At 39.5% G+C, this 18,770-nt stretch overlaps 1 protein-coding gene and 1 long non-coding RNA gene across 6 annotated transcripts in view; one reads left to right on the forward strand and one right to left on the reverse strand.

Moving 5' to 3' along the window:
- The window catches only part of PDE5A (phosphodiesterase 5A), a 142,823-nt gene that overhangs the window by 92,391 nt on the left and 31,662 nt on the right, over positions 1–18,770 (forward strand). For 4 of the 5 annotated variants that reach the window (XM_011281658.4, XM_019828142.3, NM_001204776.2 and 1 more), the window contains 2 exon segments: positions 12,427–12,573; positions 17,649–17,774. In XM_011281658.4, coding sequence (XP_011279960.2) covers positions 12,427–12,573; positions 17,649–17,774 — 273 coding nt within the window. 5 annotated transcript variants of the gene reach the window in all.
- The window catches only part of LOC111560155, a 70,218-nt gene continuing 57,968 nt past the window's right edge, over positions 6,521–18,770 (reverse strand). Inside the window, exon 8 of the long non-coding RNA XR_006596829.1 lies at positions 6,521–8,682. This is a non-coding gene — a long non-coding RNA (uncharacterized LOC111560155). The remainder of the gene's footprint in view (positions 8,683–18,770) is intronic.

Consider the following 18,770-nt stretch of genomic DNA (forward strand, 5'->3'; position numbering starts at 1 on the left):
CTGCTATAAACATTGGGGTACAAGTGCCCCTGTGCATCAGTACTCCTGTATCCCTTGGGTAAATTCCTAGCAGTGCTACTGCTGGGTCATAGGGTAGGTCTATTTTTAATTTTTTGAGGAACCTCCATACTGTTTTCCAGAGCAGCTGCACCAGTTTGCATTCCCACCAACAATGCAAGAGGGTTCCCATTTCTCCACATCCTCACCAGCATCTATAGTCTCCTGATTTGTTCATTTTAGCCACTCGACTGGTGTGACTGGTTTTGATTTGTATTTCCCTGATGAGGAGTGACGTTGAGCATCTTTTCACGTGCCTGTTGGCCATCCGGATGTCTTCTTTAGAGAAGTGTCTATTCATGTTTCCTGCCCATTGCTTCACTGGATTATTTTTTTTTGGGGTGTGGAGTTTAGTGAGTTCTTTATAGATTTTGCATACTAGCCCTTTGTCCGATGTGTCATTTACAAATATCTTTTCCCAGTCCGTCGGTTGTCTTTGACTTTAGAAAAATAGGTGACTATATTCAGGTTCTCCAGGGAAACAGAACTAGTAGGAGAGAAATTTATTCTGAAGAATTGGCTCACACAGTGATGGGGGCTGAGAATTCCAGCAGTGTTAGTCTGCAAGGTTGGAGACCCAGGAAAACCAGTGATACAATTCAGTTTGAGTCTAAAGGCCTGAGAACAGAGGAGCTGATGCTTGAAATCCAAGTCCAAGGGCCTGAGAAGATGAGATGAGATATTCCAACTTCATAGGAAGCAAAAAAGGCATGTTCTTCCGTCCTCTACCTTTTGTTCTATTCAGGTCCTGGACAGATGCATCATGTCCACCCACATTGAAGAAGGAAGTCTACTGAGTCCACTGATTCAGTGCTCATCTCATCCAGAAATACTTTCACAGACATACACAGAAATAGTGTTTAGTGTGTCTAGTCAAGTGAGACGTAAAATTAACCATCACAAGTGACTAAAAAAAGTAGTTAAGTATGTACTTTCATTATCTATCGTTGTGTTATTAGGGAACATGTGCAAACTACTAACATCCTTGTGTCATTAAACTTTAAAAACTATGTATTTCAATTATTTATGTGCCTATCCTCTCCATCAGGCTATTAGTTCTTGAGTCATCATCATCATCATAGCTACCATCTAGTGATTGCTGAATAAGAACCTGGTTTACATATCTTGTTAAGTGAGTGAATGAATCAATCAGTAGATTCTGGAAAATCTAAAGTTTTAGAGAGCCTATAATCTAGCCTGAAATAACATAACCCAAACTCCTTCAGTATCCAATAAGATTTTGCTTTCTTTCTTCTTAAAATGATTATGAAACTAGAAATAACTTAGTAGTTGATGAAATACATAAAGAAGCATAGGGCTAGAGAGAAACCAGGTTCAACTTCCAGCTCCATGATCTCAGGCAAATCTGTAACTTCTCCGTGTCTCAGATTCTTTATGTATAAAAAGAGGATAATAGAAGAATTTACCCTGCAGAGTTGTGAGTGGAGTTCCTGGTACCTATGTGCCCAGGAAGTATTAGTTGTTAGTAGTGGTAACAGTGGGAGGAAAATCAGTTCTCAGTCTAGTAGTAGCAGCATCAAGATTTTGATGTACCTTGTCATGTTCCAAGTCTTTTTGCCTGAGCCCTTCTAATAATGTGCACTTCAATGAAGTATACACTCATTTTTTAAATTAGTCTAAGTGGAAGAGGTAGGTGGACCATCTGGAAGAAAAATGTACTATGTGTTGTAAGAACAAGTGTAAACCTTTGTTTAAAGTTTAAACAGTTTTCTACTCAAGGGCAGTAATCTAGAATTGACCATTTTGAATAACTTCTTGCCAGAGTTGCTAGGATATTGGTCATCGCTTTCCCATCATGAGTTTCCAGTGTTCTTGGAAGTGAATGAATCAAACTTTAATGAGACTTAAGACAAGCTGAAGCTCATTGTTAAAAAACTATAGTAATGAAATATTTATTGTGCAGATGAAAAGAATGCAACTATATTTAAAAATTTTTAAAGCAAATAAAATTCATAATTGAACTATAGGGTAAGAAAGCGTATTCTATAATATATCTGTTGTTTCTGACACAGCATGGTTCATTATTGATGTTAACATTTGTATTATAACTCTTTGCCAAATTAAATTAAATTAAATTAAATATTATGGAGAACTGGTTAGGTACTTGATGATATCAAAAAGATTTTCATTCACACATTTATATTTACCTCCTACTCTATGTGGGCTCCACATAACAATAAATAAGTCTCTACCCTCTTCGAACTTGAATAGTGAAGGACTGTATGTATAACACAATTATACAATATTATATGATTATAATCAGAAAAAAGGCTATAACTTTAAAGTGTAGGGCATTGTGAAATTATATAATATAGAGACATTCTAGAATATCTAGGATGGTCTGAGGTATATGTAGTAATTCACATAAGAGATGTGGCAAGTCTGTGATTTCATACTACACTGTAATTCAGCAACCTGCAAGGTAAGATTGAATCTAGGTTTTGGCTACATTAATGCTTCAAGAAATAGAATATTTAGATTTGCAATCAAGAAAGATCCAGAGCTCACTGCCTCCCATGGACACACCAAAACTACAACTACATATAAAACAACTTATCAGGGTGCCTGGGTGGCTCAGTCGATTAAGCATCTGACTTCGGCTCAGGTCATGATCTCATGGTTTGTGAGCTCAATCCCCACGTCAGGCTCTGTGCTGACAGCTCAGAGCCAGAAGCCCACTTTGGAATCTGTGACTCCCTCTCTCTGCCCTTTTCCCGCTCACATTCTGTCTCTCAAAAAATAAATGTTAAAAAATTTTTTTTGTTTAAAAACAACTATCTCCAAGAACAACTTGAAGACTAGCAGACCTAAGATCTTACACAACTAAGGATATAAAGAAATAGTCGCATCAAGATGACCAGGAGTGGCAAAGAGGCAGAGACAGTCTACTAAACTCAGGACTCACACCTCCCCAGCATGGCAGCAAATGGGAGGATATCATGACTGCAAAGGCCCTCTCTGAGGAACAGGGATCCAGTACTCACATTGGGTTCTCTGACCCAGGAAACCTGCACTGGGAAGATGAGCTCCCATAACATCTGGCTTTGAAAACCAGTGGGGCTCAAGTCCAGGAGAGCCAGAAGACAGCAGGAAATCAAGACTCCACTCATAAAGGGCATGTGCACAGTCTCACTTGCTCTGAGTCCCAGAGTAGAGGCAAGAGTTTGAAAAGTACCTGTGTTACATGTGAATGAGATTCATTGACTAATTTAATTGACTAAATTTAGGGAACAGAACTAATTTGGGATCTGTTGGAACTTTATCCAGGGATAGAAGTACTGTGAATGCCATTTTTTTTTTCACTCCCCTTCTACCTACTTGTCCTGAGTAACTGCCCTACCTAGCAGGTGCTGTTTCTGACACTATCCATCTACAGTGCTAGCACTGCTTGCCCTACCCTGGCATTTCCCTGCAAATTGCCTCACCCAACCCACCAGCTCTGGCCAGTGCTCCTCTCAAGTGACTGTCTGCCTCACCACACCTGATGGGTGGCCTTGGTGACAGTGGCACTGCCCCAGGTAACCTCACCCCACCACAACCAGTGATTGGCCCTCCACCCTGCCACACCCAGAGGGTGGTGTTGGGTGGGATGGGTAACCAGGAGAGTTTCCACTACAGGGCCCCACAGGATAGTTTCTATATAGAGCTACTCCTTTGAGACAAGGAGACATAACTGATCTACTCAATATATAGAAGCAAACACAGAGAGTCAGGGGGCAAAATGAAGAGACAGAAAAACATGTTCCAAATGAAAGAACAAGACAAAACTGCAGAGAACAAATAAATGAAATAAACAATCCACCAGATAAAAAGTTCAAAGAAATGGTCACAATGATGCTTATTGATCTTGGGAGAAGAATGGTTGAATACAATGAGAACTTCAACAGAGAGACAGAAAATACAAAAGAGAGCCAATCAGCTGAAGAATACAATAACTGAAATGAAAAGCTAGAATCAACAGCAGATGCAGAAGATGCAGAAGTACAGATTCTCTAAGATTAGGGTAGGGGTAGGGGAGAATCACCCAATGAGAACAAAAAGAAAAGAAAATTTTTAAAAGTGACAATAGTTTAAGGGACAACATTAAGCATACTAACACTCACATTATAGGGGTTCCAGAAGGCGAAGAGAGAGAGGGACAGAAAACCTGCTTGAACAAATAATGCCACAAAACTTCCCTAACCTGGTGAAGGAAGAAAACACTCAACTCCAGGAAGCACAGAGAGCCCCAAAAAGATGAACCCAAAGACACCCATACCAAGACACATTATAATCAAGATGTCGGAAGTTAAAGATAAAGAGATAATCATGGGGCGCCTGGGTGGCGCAGTCGGTTAAGCATCCGACTTCAGCCAGGTCACGATCTCGCGGTCCGTGAGTTCGAGCCCCGCGTCAGGCTCTGGGCTGATGGCTCAGAGCCTGGAGCCTGTTTCCGATTCTGTGTCTCCCTCTCTCTCTGCCCCTCCCCCGTTCATGCTCTGTCTCTCTCTGTCCCAAAAATAAGTAAATGTTGAAAAAAAAAAAAGATAAAGAGATAATCTTAAAAGCAGCAAGAGAAAAACAACTAGTTACATACAAGGGAGCCCCTATAAAATTATCAGCTGATATTTCAGCAGAAACTTTATAGGCCAGAGGGAGTGGTATGATATATTCAAACTGCTGAAAGGAAAACAACAACAACAATAATATTCTACCTGGCATGGTTATCATTCAGCATTGAAGGCGAGATAAGGAGATTCCTCAATAAGCAAAAGCTAAAGGAGTTTATCACCACTAAACTGACCTTACAAGAAAGTTTATTTATTTATTTTTTTTTTTCAACGTTTATTTATTTTTGGGACAGAGAGAGACAGAGCATGAACGGGGGAGGGGCAGAGAGAGAGGGAGACACAGAATCGGAAACAGGCTCCAGGCTCTGAGCCATCAGCCCAGAGCCTGACGCGGGGCTCGAACTCCCGGACCGCGAGATCGTGACCTGGCTGAAGTCGGACGCTTAACCGACTGCGCCACCCAGGCGCCCCCTTTACAAGAAACTTTAAAAGATACTTCATTAATTGGAAAAGGAAAGGCCATAATTAGCAATAAGAAAATTATTTAAAAAAATCTCACTGGTATAGGTAAAGATATAGTAAAGGTACTAGGTCAACCACTTATATAACTATTATGGAGTTTAAAAGACAAAAGTAATAAAAATTTTCTGTATCTACAATAATTATTCACAGAATACACATAATATGTGTAAAATATGATGTCAAAAAATGTATTGGGGAGAGTGAAAATCTAATGCTTTAGAATGTGCTTGAACTTTAGTGACCATCAACTTAATACAGACTGGTATATACGTAGGAAGTTATATATGAACTTTATGGTAACCACAAATGAAATGCCTACAATAGATATACAAAAAATTGAGAGTAAGGAATAAAAACATGACCCTAAAGACAGTCACAAAATCATACGGGAAGAAAGCAAGAGAAAAAGGAACAGAGAACTACAAAAACAACCAGAAAACAATCAACAAAATGGCAAGAAGTACATATCTACATATCTGTCAGTAATTAAATGTAAATAGACTAAATGCTCCCATCAAAAGAAATAGGGGGGCTGAATAGATTAAAAAAAAAAGACCAACTTATACATTACCTACAGAGACTCACTTGAGATGTAAAAACACACATAGGGATGCCTGGGTGGCTCAATCAGTTAAGCATTCAAGTCTTGATTTCAGCTCAGGTCACGATCCCAGGGTGGTGAGATTGAGCCCTGCATCAGGTTCTCTGCTGAGCATGGAGCCTGCTTAAGATTCTCTCTCTGTCCCTCTGCCCCCTCCCCTGCTCTTTCTCTCTAAAAAAATAAAAGCACACATAGACTGAAAATGAAGGAATGGAAAAAGATATTTCATGCAGATAGAAGCAAAAAAAAAAAAAAAGCAAAATAGACTTTACAACAAAGATTGTAACAAGAAAAAGAAAGGCATGACATAATGATAAAGGGATCACTCCAACAAGAGGGTTATCAAGTGTCTTTTCCAACCACAACTGTATGAACTAGAAATGAATTACAAGAAGAAAAGTGGAAAAAATACAGACACATGGAGACTACACAATATGCTACTAAACAACCAATGGGTCAGTGAACAAATCAAAGAGGAAAGAAAAAAATTCCTAGAGATGAGTGAAAGAGTCGGACGCTTAACCGACTGAGGCACCCAGTCACCCCCAATGGCATTTTTTACAGAACTCAAACAACTAATTCTAACATTTGCATGGTACCACAAAAGCCCCCCAATAACCAAAGCAACCTTGAGAAGGAAGAGCAAAGCTGGAGGAATCACGCTTGCTGTTTTCAGACTATACTACAAAGCTGAGTAATCAAAACAGTTTACTACTGGCACAAAAACAGACACATAGACCAATGCAACTGACTAAAAAGTGCAGAAATCTGAGGTCAGGAGGTCAATCAATGTATTGACCTATGTTTAATTAGTCTTCAACAAAGAAGCTAAGAATATACAACGGTTAAAAGACAGTCTCTTCAGTAAATGGTGTTGAGAAAACTGGACAGCTACGTGCAAAAGAATGAAACTGGGCCACTTATACTATATACAAAAATAAACTCAAAATGGATTAAAGACTTAAAGGTCATAGTGGAAATCATAAGACTCTTAGAAGAAAGCATAGGCAATAAACTCTGACATCATCTGTCTCCTCAGGCAAGGGCAACAAAAGCAAAAATAAACAAATGGGACTATATCAAACAAGAACGGTTTTACATAACAAAACCAAAACAAAAAGGCAGCCTACTGAATGGAAGAAGATATTTCCAAATAACTTGTCTCTAGCTGTGAAAGTCCTAGATGGCATCTTCTTCCAATAGAAGGTGCTTCCTCTCTATTGGAAACCTGTTGTTTAGTGTAGCCACCTTCATTAATTATCTTCACTAGATCTTCTGGAGAACTTCCTGCAGCTTCCACATCAGCACTGCTGCTGCACCTTGCACTTGATGTTATGAAGAATTTTCTTTCTTTAAACCTCATGAGCCAACCTCTGCCAGCTTCAGACTTTTCTTCTGCAGCTTCTTCACCTCTCTCAGCCTTCACAGATGTGAAGAGAGTTAAGGTCTTGCTCTGGGATTAGGCTTTGATTTAAGGTAATGTTGTGGCTGGTTTGATCTTCCATCCAGACCGCTAACACTTTCTCCATATCAACCAGAAGGCTATTTCACTTTCTTATCATTTGTGCCTTCGCAGGAGTAGCACTTTTACTTTCCTTCAAGAACTTTTCCTTTTCATTCTCAACTTGGCTAACTAGAGCATGAGGCCTAGCTTTTGGCCTCCCGTGGCTTTTGACATGCCTTGCTCACTAAGCTTAATCATTTCTACCTTTTGATTCAAGTGAGAGATGTGCAGCTCATCCTCTCACTTGAACACTTAGAGGGCACTGCAGGGTTATTCATTGACCTCATTTCAACATTGTTGTGTCTCGGGGAATAGGGAGGCCTGAGGAGAGGGAGAGAGAGAGAGAGATGGTGGAACAGCGGGCTGGTGAAGCAGTCAGAACACATACCACATTTACCGACTAAGTTTACCATCTTATGTGAGCACAGTTTGTGGTACCCCAAAGCAATTACAGTAGTAATATCAAAGATCACTTATCACAGATCATTATAACACATAGAATAATAATGGGAAAGTTTGAAATATTGTGAAAATTACCAAAATGTGACACAGAGACATGAAGAGAGCAGATGCTGTAGGAAAAAATGGTGCTGACAGATTTCTCGATGCAGGGTTGCCATTAATCTTCAACTGTTTAAAAAAACAGACAAGCACAATGTCTGCAAAATGCAGTAAAACAAAGTATGCCTGTAGTTCACTGAAGAAACCAAAACTAAGCTAGAACCCTGGCCGCAAAGGGAGCAGAGAAGTATATTTTTGAGTTTTCTCAACTCTTCAAAAAAATGAAGGCTCACCAGTAGAAGGTTGAAATAGATGCTGATGGAGTCTGGCTATAGTATCTCCCAAAGGGATGTACCAGTGAATGTTTCCCTGGTGCAGCTGGGAAGGATAAGAAAAGAACTAGCTATATGAAAACTTGGGGGGGGATGCATTCTAAGTGGAGGAAAAACAGTTAAAGAGGCCTGGAAGTGAGAAAGAGTATTAATCAACCTTAAAAACAAATGGCAAAAGTATAGACCTCCTCCCCCCACCAAAAAAAAAAAAAAAAACAACAACAACATGGTGATTTCAGGAAACTCAAATTTTCATTTAGAGCATTACTACAGTAAGTAAAGAGGCTGCCACATACCCAGTCTAATCCTCCTCTACACTCATGCAGAGAGTGGTCCTCTGTTTAGCCAGGAGTTGTGGAAGATTCCTTTCTCTCATGTGTCAAGAAGCCTGACAGTGACACGAATGTGGAATCGAGCATGAAAAACACAACATAGCCACAACAGCTACGGTGCATCCATCCATTTACCTTAAATGATGAGAGGGTCGGGGAGAGAGATTGAGCCTGGTACAGGAAGGTCAGTGGCAAGATTCAGGTGCCCCATACAGGGTGGCTTCTGGTTCCAAAAGAGAAGACAATAAGAGGTCCTGGAGTCCTGTGGCCAGAGAGATAAATATACCATAAATTCAGAATATTAAACCTTAGAGACACTCTAGTCTACCCCTGCCCCTTCATTTTACAGGTGAGAATTTGACAGAGTGGTTGAACATCTTGTTGAGGGTGATAAGGTCTGTGGAACATCGGGACTAGAACCCCTTAATAGCAAACATACCGTTTTACCATGTGCTTCACTTTAAAGCCCCTCTTTTCATGGTCATTATCTAATGCTGAAATGCAAATGTGGTAGCTAATCTAGGATTTTGTTAGCTGGTGGTCAGTTTAACATTTAGTTCCATATCCGTCAAGATGGTGTTCAGAACAACTGCTTTTGAGTAACGATGGCAGAGAAATTAAAGTATTTTAAAAATTCTGAATACTACTACTTCCTTTAACCCAATCCAGCCCTACTCCCAAGGATGTGTTTCGTTCCACCCTTAGTGAATTTCACTGCCAAAGTTGGTTGTGTTTTTTAAAAATTTTGCAAAAATGGTGAAAAAGAGCCACCGCTTTAGAAAAGAGGGTCATAAAAAACAGGAAGTCATAAAAACGTGACTTAAATGAAGAATCCCCTCTAAAGTGTCATGAAAGCTAGCCTAGTTTCTTCATTAGTTTGAGTGGCAGATCCAATTATAGAAGAAAAATGATATTATACTATTGACCTTTTTACCAGATTGAATCTTTAACCCACTGGGCCTCGTGTACTTTTTGCATTCCATATTTGGTTATTTTTGACACAGATTAAACTCCCAACTCTAGAAGAGCTCAACGATATTTGAATTAAGCAATAAAATATCTAAACACTGTTGCCTGGGGAGTCACAGGCATTATGCTTCCATGTAGAGGAATAACCGGTATTTGTTGGGATTAGATAGTATGATAGTTGAATTGGATTATGCAACCAGAAGACACATACACATTTATAAAATGGGCTTTATAAAATCTTTTTAAAAATGTTATTTCTGCTAGTCTTCAATACCACGATGCAATAAGTTATATTATCCCCTAAAGTCACTTAACAAAATAAGGTGTCACTAAAAGAAGCGATTGTGAAAATCCAGAATTATATATAACATAGCCTATCCCAGAAATACCACAAACCCTATTCTCTGCTATTAATAAACTGTAGAATATTTTGTTTTATAAAATGGGAAGTAATATTTACAGGTAATATGTTTTATCTAAAGTCACCTTTATCCCAAGACCTTTCGAGAAAAACAGAAAGTTGAATTGTCTTATGATGGTCAAAGAAGCAGTTTACAAGGGCTATAAATGACATCCAACTTTCTTATGGCTTGTTAGCAATCAGTTCTGAGAATTCTGAACCCATGTATCACTGACCACCAGGTGCTGAAGGAAAATGTTTATACATCCCCACTGGATCATCTCTGAAAGGTTGAGTCGGTGGTGTGGTATGATAGAACAAGCAAAAGATTCTTTTCTCTCACTAGAGGGTTTGGGAATTAGAGTGTCACAGGCTGTGTTGGCTGCCTTTGTCCCATAGCTTTTAGAATATCCTTTGTGGAAGGAGAGAAAGAAAACTTCTTCCATAAGAATAATGGTGCCCTAAGGAAAAAACATCTGTTCTCTTGTTGAGTGCAGTCTGTTTAAGGGAAACAGCAGCAATCTGCCTCGAGTTAAAAGGTGGGCTGATTCCCACCTCCACACTTCTGAGCTGCGCTCCAGTTGACTGCTCCAATCTCTGATGTCGGAGGCCGGTGTAAACAATGAAGCCCTTTATCTAAACATTTAAATCCTCCTCTCTTCCCCTGTTTCAGCCCACGCAGTAGCCTGTGGAATTGACTTAACAGAAGGCATATTTTCTCGTGAGTTTTGGGCTTGGGAAAAAATTCTTAGTTTGGAATATGAAGAGGGGGGCATTAACTTAAAGTTTAAACATGCCTGGTATACATGAGTACAATATAAAGGCCAAGCGAGCAGGAGAATGGGCTAGCACCCCAAGGTTGGTTGGGGAAAGCTGTGGGTTGCTTCATGAGATTTTATTATTTTGATCTTTTTACTTCCCAAAAGATGGAGGTAAAGTGGAGTAGTGATATCCTAGATACTCATAGGAAAAGTAAGGGGTTTGGAGGGAGATGAGGAAAAGACATTAAGGGGAAGAAATCGGGTTCAGATTTCCTAATTTGTCTTCTCTCTGCCTGGCACCAAGTTAAAGCCTCTTTCCATCAGGTAGATTGCAGTCCAATCTGGCTAAAGTAGTTGAAGTGCTGGGAGGGGATGGCCAAGGGGGTGAAGGAATGGGGTTCCTGCATGTTCTGATGCCCACAGGGGCCTGATAGGAAATCTAAGAGATGAGCCTGAAAGTTCTGCTCAGTCTGAGGGAGCCAGGTGCCCTGGCCTTGGCCAGTGTTCCTTCATGAGAATTGGGGCTCGGAATGGCCTGATTTTTCCGAAGCCAGAAATCCTTTTTTGCTGTCGTTGTTAAAATCTCCCAAATTTTTAAATAGTATAACAGATTGGAATGTATTTGCCAGGTCGGCTAGTTTTCCAACTCAAGTTAATGGGCTTCCCCCTCTTTGGAGGTTTTGGGACCTTAAAACTGGAACTTATGACTCATAGAAAGTGAAGGGAATAAAATTTTTCCCTCTCACTCATTTAATAAATGTTCATGTCAACAAATACCAAAGCTGTATCCATCAGTAGTCACAGTGGATACAAAGATGGGTACAAAGATACAGTCCTGCCTGTAGATCCCACTGTACTTAGGAGACAGATAAACGGGAAATTACATTATAGTGAACTTCCTGTAATTAAACAGGTATTCCCCAGGTGGGGTCCGCTCTGAAGGGCATCCAGTCCTTTTTTGGATGGGAGCTGTGTCTTAAAGGAGTCCATCAGTTAAAGAGAGTAGGTACTTTATCGGAGAAGCAGGAGGTACAAAAAGCAGGTGAAAAAGAGCAAGGTATATGTGAAGAATTCAGGGGTGTTTACTACAATTAAATGATAATCGAATCAAAACCAATGATACTAATTAAAAAACAGATCCTCCTCCAAAAAACAAAACTGGCTTCTCAAGACCCATCCCAGATCTCCTGAGTCAGAATCACTGAGGTATTTTTTAGTAGGCACTCTAGGTGACTCATGACCAGGCTTGGGTGACTTCGTCTCTAGTAGAGATGGTGTCAAATCTGAAAATAGGATAGTTCGCCTGGATTCGAAGCTGGGCTCCATTCCTTAACTAGCTGGCTATTATGGGTAAGGCAGTTAGCCTCTTTGTGCTTAAAGCACAAAGTACCTGAAAAATAGAGCTAGAGTGTCAACTTAATAAGATTGTCTTGAGAATTCAATACTTAGAACATTATCGTTATCCTGCTCACCACTTGATTCCCAGCCCATAGTACTGGGACAGGTCCAGAATAATTACTCAGTAAATATCTGCTGAATGACTAAGACTAAGTGGGTATAAACGGGCCAGATCACTGGAGTCCTTAGTTTTGCTTATTATTGTAGGTACAACCTCAGGGTAGTCACCGTCTCTCCTCTACCTAATCTTCCTGGAACCGTATTAGTTACCCACCCCTCCCCCAGTGATTCATTTGAAAAACAAAACCAAAAAACAGAAGTAGCTCCTATACCAAAAGATTTCTAGAGTGCACATTAGAAAGAAAAAATAAACACAATGCACTATTTCCCTGTAGTAAAGTGAGAAAACTTTGTGAATCACTGCTGCTTTATAAAATTAACAGCTTTATTTCATTTTGTTCTTCTCTCTTCACCTAAGGCTGCTGTTGTACCATCTGCTCAGACACTTAAAATTACTGACTTCAGTTTCAGTGACTTTGAGCTGTCTGACCTAGAAACGGCACTGTGTACAATTCGGATGTTCACTGACCTCAACCTTGTGCAGAACTTCCAGATGAAACATGAGGTAGGAATAAGTCATGTCCTTTGGAAAAGTGAAAAGTGTGTGTGTGTGTGTGTGTGTGTGTGTGTGTGTGTGTGTGTTAAGAAAGAATTAGTATGAATAGGGATTTTTAAGTCTCAGCAATTAATATACTGTCACCTAATGCATCCCTGAGATTTTCAAAGAAAAATGATCAACCCTAACAAGACACGTATTGGATTTTTACTATGCATCAAACACCAGGTGGAAGAATAGGGGACATTATCCCCAATAGTGGGAGCAGGATGTACAAAGCCAGGAGGACAGAGTGGGGATGGGCTGGGAGCCTTAGTGGAGGGGGAGTGAGAGTGGCAAGGGAAGCAAGTGGAGAGGAAGGTTACGATGCAAATCATATGTAACCTTGTAAGCTGTTCAGAGGAATTTGGATTTTATTCTGAAAAACAGTGGTGAGTCACTGAAGAATTTTAAACGGAAGTAACTTGATCTCATTGCAGAGGTTATGATCACACAGGCCAGGGAAGGACCAAAACAGAGTGAACTCCTTTGGAAATAAGGGAGTACAGGCGCTTGATGTGAAGCCAAGCTTGTGGTTCGAACAAGAGGGGTTACCTCTGTGGGGTGTGGATGAAAACCGATTTTAACCCCTGTTGATTACTTATTCACCCCTCAGAAAACAGCAAGACTTCAGGCAGAATCTTCTAATACCAGCTGCAGAGTGCAGGGAAAATCTTCATAATGGCAATGTGTATTAGCATCAAAGAATAAGGGAGAATAGAAAGGATTGTTTGAAAACAAAATGTAGTAATTTACCTTTAAAGTTTTTTTTTTTTTTTGGTTTGTTTGTTCTTTCCCTGGTCAGTTGAATTTCTAGTCTTCTTATACAGATTTCCTGTCTGGAAATTTAAATACCTTGAAGGCCTCTACTATTTAGCAATCCATTAATTCATAAAATGAAAATTTATTAACATAAACAGTGTACCCAGCACTGTGCTAAGTATTCATTTGAGCGAAGAGCTGTCCTGCTCTCAAAAGCCTCACACAGTTAGGAATGAAAACTCAGGACTAATAGAGCTAACGGTAATATAGTGTCATTTATGGTATTCTTGGGGTATTCTTTCTTAAATTTAGCCAAAGTTTCTATTACTCTTGGATGAAAACAAAGAACTACTATCTGTGAAGTCTAATTAATACTTCACTCTTACTAGAACATGTTGATTAAGGGATATCATGTCATTTGATTATTTCAAGAAGCCCTCAAGAAAGGTTCTCTGGTTGTTATTGTCTCTGTTTTCAGATGAAGAAATTCAGATAGCATGATAAGAGTAAAAAGGTCATGAATTTTGAGTTATAGCCCTACTAGTGAGTAGCTCTTATTTCCTTAAGCACTTAATCTCTCAAGTTCTCGGTTTCACAGTCTGTTAGTTGGGGATAATGGTATGACTTCCTTATGAGGGTCTTGTGAGAATGACACATGCATCGATGTGATTGTCTGTTTGTATGCATGTGTATGTGTGTAGATGGTGTTTTGCTGCTTAACACAGTACCTAAGACAGTTGTAGAGTACATGTCACTTCTTCCTTCCTTCAGCCAAATTTGACAATGGTTGTATCACCCCATCCAATTTCTCTACTATAGGTTATAGGGCTCATTTAAAAAAAATTAATGTTTATTTTTGAGAGAGAGAGAGAGAGCAGGGGAGGAGCAGAGAGAGAGGGAGACACAGAATCCAAAGCAGGCTCCAAGCCGTCAGCACAGAGCCCGACGCGGAGCTTGAACCCACCAACCATGAGATCATGACTTGAGCCCAAGTCGGACCCTCAACCCACTGAGCCTCCCAGGTGCCCCTTATAGGGCTCATTTTCAATAGCCTTTTCTATTAATGGAATAAAGACCTCATTTAAGGCCAGTTCTAAATGTGAATCTCGGTTCTGCTTCTTGCTAGTTACAGGACCTTAAAAAGCAAGATAGCATTTCAAATCCCTTTGCATTCTCAGATTTCCTTACTTTAAACTAGCAATGATGCTGTTTAAAGGGCCTGGCCAGAACAAAGGAATGTGATCCTTTTACCTGTTTATGAAATTCTTATAAGTTGACTTATTTCTTAAAAACCCATACGTTTTCAGATAGCATTTGAGTGTCGCATATGAAGATAGTCACTCAGAATTTCTTTAGCAATCTTTATTCTTACCTTTCCTTCAATTTTTGACTATTAGGCAGATACTTTTCCTCTGTGTTTCATTCATTTACTCTCCTTTTCTGTTTGATGAACTACTATTCTGATTCTGGCAAACATCAATTTGAATAGCAGTCATTCTGATTGACCTTCCTGCCTTAGTGACTCTTCTGTCATGTTTATTTCAGATATTCTTGTCAGTATAGTTTTAGGATGATAAAATTAAAACGTTATTGCTGGTGAGGATGTTAGCATCATGACAAAGAATATTTCCTACTGAAAGATATGTCAAGTCTTCATGTCTCTTCTTGGCTTCCAGATCTTGAGTCACTCTCCTATTAACATCACAACCATTGCTCTTGCTCATCTATGAAATGGACTCTTAACTCAACTTGAACAAATCTGCATGTGCTGTGCTTATTTTCACATTCTGTCTGTTCCATGTCATTCCTCCTGAATGGACTGTCCCACTTGAAAGTCTGCCCCACTTCCTGCCACAACGTGCTTTTCTCTTCCTCAGAGCCTGACTCAACCTTAGGTTTAACTTCACTCCACTTGGAGTACTGGTGAAAATTTGTTTTCTCGATTGGATTTATTTCCTTTATATGTGCACTTCTATTATTTTCACTACTGATTGGGCTTCTTGAAGGCAGGAACTGAGCTATTTTCTGTCTCTTCTCTTTCTCCCAGAGCATTTTGAGTCTGCCACCCAGGACTTAGGAAGCCTCTGTAATTGTTGGAGACTGATTCAGGGTATTGAGCATGCTCCCTAGAGTCATCCAAATTGCACATAATTATTCAGTAGTCCTGTACAAAAGACTGTATTTCAGATTTGAACATGCCAAGCATGTCCATCAAGCACTGAGCCGATCTGACCATAATTTTCCTAAATGCTGTTAAGAACATCCTGATAGGCCTATAAATATAGAGAGCAAACTGCTGGTTGCCAAAGGGAAAGGGGTTGGGGGGATGGGCAAAATGGGTGAGGAAGAGTAGGAGCTACAGGCCTCCACTTATGTGTGGAATGAATAAGTCACAGGAATGAATGGCAAATCATAGGGAATGCAGTCAGTAATGTTGTAATAGCATTGTGTGGTGACAGGTGGTCGCTACACTTGTGGTGAATACAGCATGACATATAGAGAAGTACTATGTTGTGTACCTGAAACTAATGTAACATTCTATGTTAACTATACTCAAATAAAAAAATGTTTTTAAAAGATCTCCTGATAACAGAATCTAAAACTGTATTTAAATCTAGTTTCTAACTATTATCTCCATTGGATGACCCAGTTCTCTTAGGCCCCTCTTGTTAGAAGCATAACTGAATAGTCTATCAGGAATTGTATTTCATAAAGTCATTTTGGTCATTATTTAACATTATATGATATGTGTGCATATTTAGTTGCATCTACAGATGTATGATTAGTAAAGACATATGTTCATAGGTTAAATTTCTGTGTTTTCCTGCATATTTTCCTTGAGTATTTAATTAATCACCAGTAATTTTCTGTAACACTTTACAGTTTCTAAGCATATGAAAGAAAGTTTAGAGCTCTTACTTAAAGTTCTGCTAATAAGATGAAGCTATCATCTTTCTAGCTCACTTTGTTCAGAAATGGTCACGATGAAAGAAACTGCAATATACTTGGTATTAACACATGTCAGTCGTAGTCACACAGAAATCCTCTGCTAAGTATGGTGACTTGGAGGTTCAAGAGCTATGGAACATTAGGGTTGCTTGTTATCAGAATTCCCTGTGAACTGTGTTATAGAACAGGAACAAAAAGACCAAAAAAGAAAAGGAAGGTTATGAGAGCACAGATTTTCTACCAAATCCCATGTAAGCAATTTCTACCAACAATGAAGAAACCTTGTTTTTGGCCTGCTTCTGCAGCCAGTCATTCTGTGTTGAATATTGTTAAAGCAACATTCTTTTCCCTGGTACTTTTTCCATATCCCAGGGCAATGCTTTTTGTGTTTGAAGTATCTCCAGGGATATACGTAGGAAGAAGTACATATTTATTTTTACGGATCCCCCAAAGTATAGTAAATCATTCAGAATGGAAGAGAGGCAGGCTCTGATGCTAACACAAACAAAAAATAACCATGCTCAGGGCCCGTGAGTCCCTGGGGATCTTACTGAATACACTACTTAGAAGTTGAATTAAACCCAGCTTTTGAGATTTCCGAGGTCTGTCCCTTTTTTCCCATCTTTTAAAATATGTCTTTTTCATGTGGACCCCAGGGCTTTATTTTACGTATATATTTAAACATTACTTCTTGGTAACCAAGCAGTAACTCTGCCTGAATATTTAAGCGTAGTTTAAAAGGGACAAAAGACTTGCTGATTGCATCAGGACTTGGAGCTCCATTTTGTCCTTGGACGTGTGCTGTATATGTTAGCCCCCAATCCACCCCTGACAGCCTTGCTCTGAATTGAAATTGCAGAGCAGAATTAAAAATTGTTGCAGAATTAAAAACTGGGAGCATGAAAAGAACTTGAGAGTAGCTGTTTCTATGGCTCTCTAGAAGTGAATTCATACATAACGGACCATTTGGACTCTCCTAATTGATGGCACCTGAACACAGTATCTTTTAAAAAGCTAGTCAGTGCCCTCCCTACCCATGCCAAAAATACCTTAGAGCTGTCTTGCATTTTACATCTCATTTAGTTAGCATGGTGGTTAACATGGTGGGCTCTGAAGTCAGATTGCTCAAAATTGAATTTTAGCCCCACCCTTTGTGAGCAATGTGACCTTGGGCAAGTTACCTTTCTGAAAGTCGGATTCCTCACCTGTAAAATGATCAAAGTAGTAGTGCCTCCCTCAGAGTTATGAGGGTTAGATGTAAATGCTTTGGAACATAGTAAATGTGTGATAGATGTTAACAAGTATTGTTACTGCTTATGCTTTATTCCCTAAAGGTTCTTTGCAGGTGGATTTTAAGTGTTAAGAAGAATTACCGGAAGAATGTTGCCTATCATAATTGGAGACACGCCTTTAATACAGCTCAGTGCATGTTTGCTGCTCTAAAAGCAGGCAAGATTCAGGTACTTTTGAGAGCCATTTTTATATTTAAGACCTTTTCTTGCTTTAGTGGTAAAGTTTATAACATATTCTTTCAAGTTTTTTTTTTAATGTGCACTAATGATGATTGGAATATTTATTGCCAGATACAAAATAAATTACATCTTATTAATTGAAGAAGACTAGCATGGCAAAATAGTTATTAATTTTCTTTCATATGTAACCTACATGGCATATTTTTTTAAATCTTTAAAATTACTTCACGTTAAATTTAATAGTCTTTGGGCAAAGAAATACATTCTCCAGAGGAAATTTCTACTGTATAAGAAAAATAATCAGATTTCTCGTGTCCACATTCAACCTGTTCCATAGTAGAATTCCTCAAAATCCACCCACATGACTTCATAGATAGGTCCAGGGTTCTCTATCGCATTTTCTCTGGAGCCCTCAGTTAAATCTTCTAAGTACTATGTCATGGAAAGCGTTTTCATATCATATACATTGACCATAGGATGTTACAAGGAAGATCAATGCAGAGAACATTCAAGTAATTCATTGCTTTCCAGGCCAAATTTTATCCATATCTCTGTCCTTAGATTCTAACTTCAGTGGAAATTGACTAGTTATTCTAGGTAAGTGATTCCAGGCATCCATCATATATCACTGCTTTTAATTCAGAGCTTCCATGCTCTTTTTTTTTAAAGTAAATTCTGAAAATGGTATCCTCTGTCTCTACTTCCCTAGGGTGCACACTGGCTAGAGCTAAGAGAAGGAATTGTCCAAGAAGCCATATGCAATACCATAGTAGTATTTTCCTGCCATAGCAACGTTTGTAAGAAATAGGGTAAACTTGGGGCGCCTGGGTGGCGCAGTCGGTTAAGCGTCCGACTTCAGCCAGGTCACGATCTCGTGGTCCGGGAGTTCGAGCCCCGCGTCAGGCTCTGAGCTGATGGCTCAGAGCCTGGAGCCTGTTTCCGATTCTGTGTCTCCCTCTCTCTCTGCCCCTCCCCCGTTCATGC

The sequence above is a fragment of the Felis catus genome, chromosome B1 (assembly GCF_018350175.1).
Source record: "Felis catus isolate Fca126 chromosome B1, F.catus_Fca126_mat1.0, whole genome shotgun sequence".
Classification (NCBI taxonomy): Eukaryota; Metazoa; Chordata; class Mammalia; order Carnivora; family Felidae; genus Felis; species Felis catus.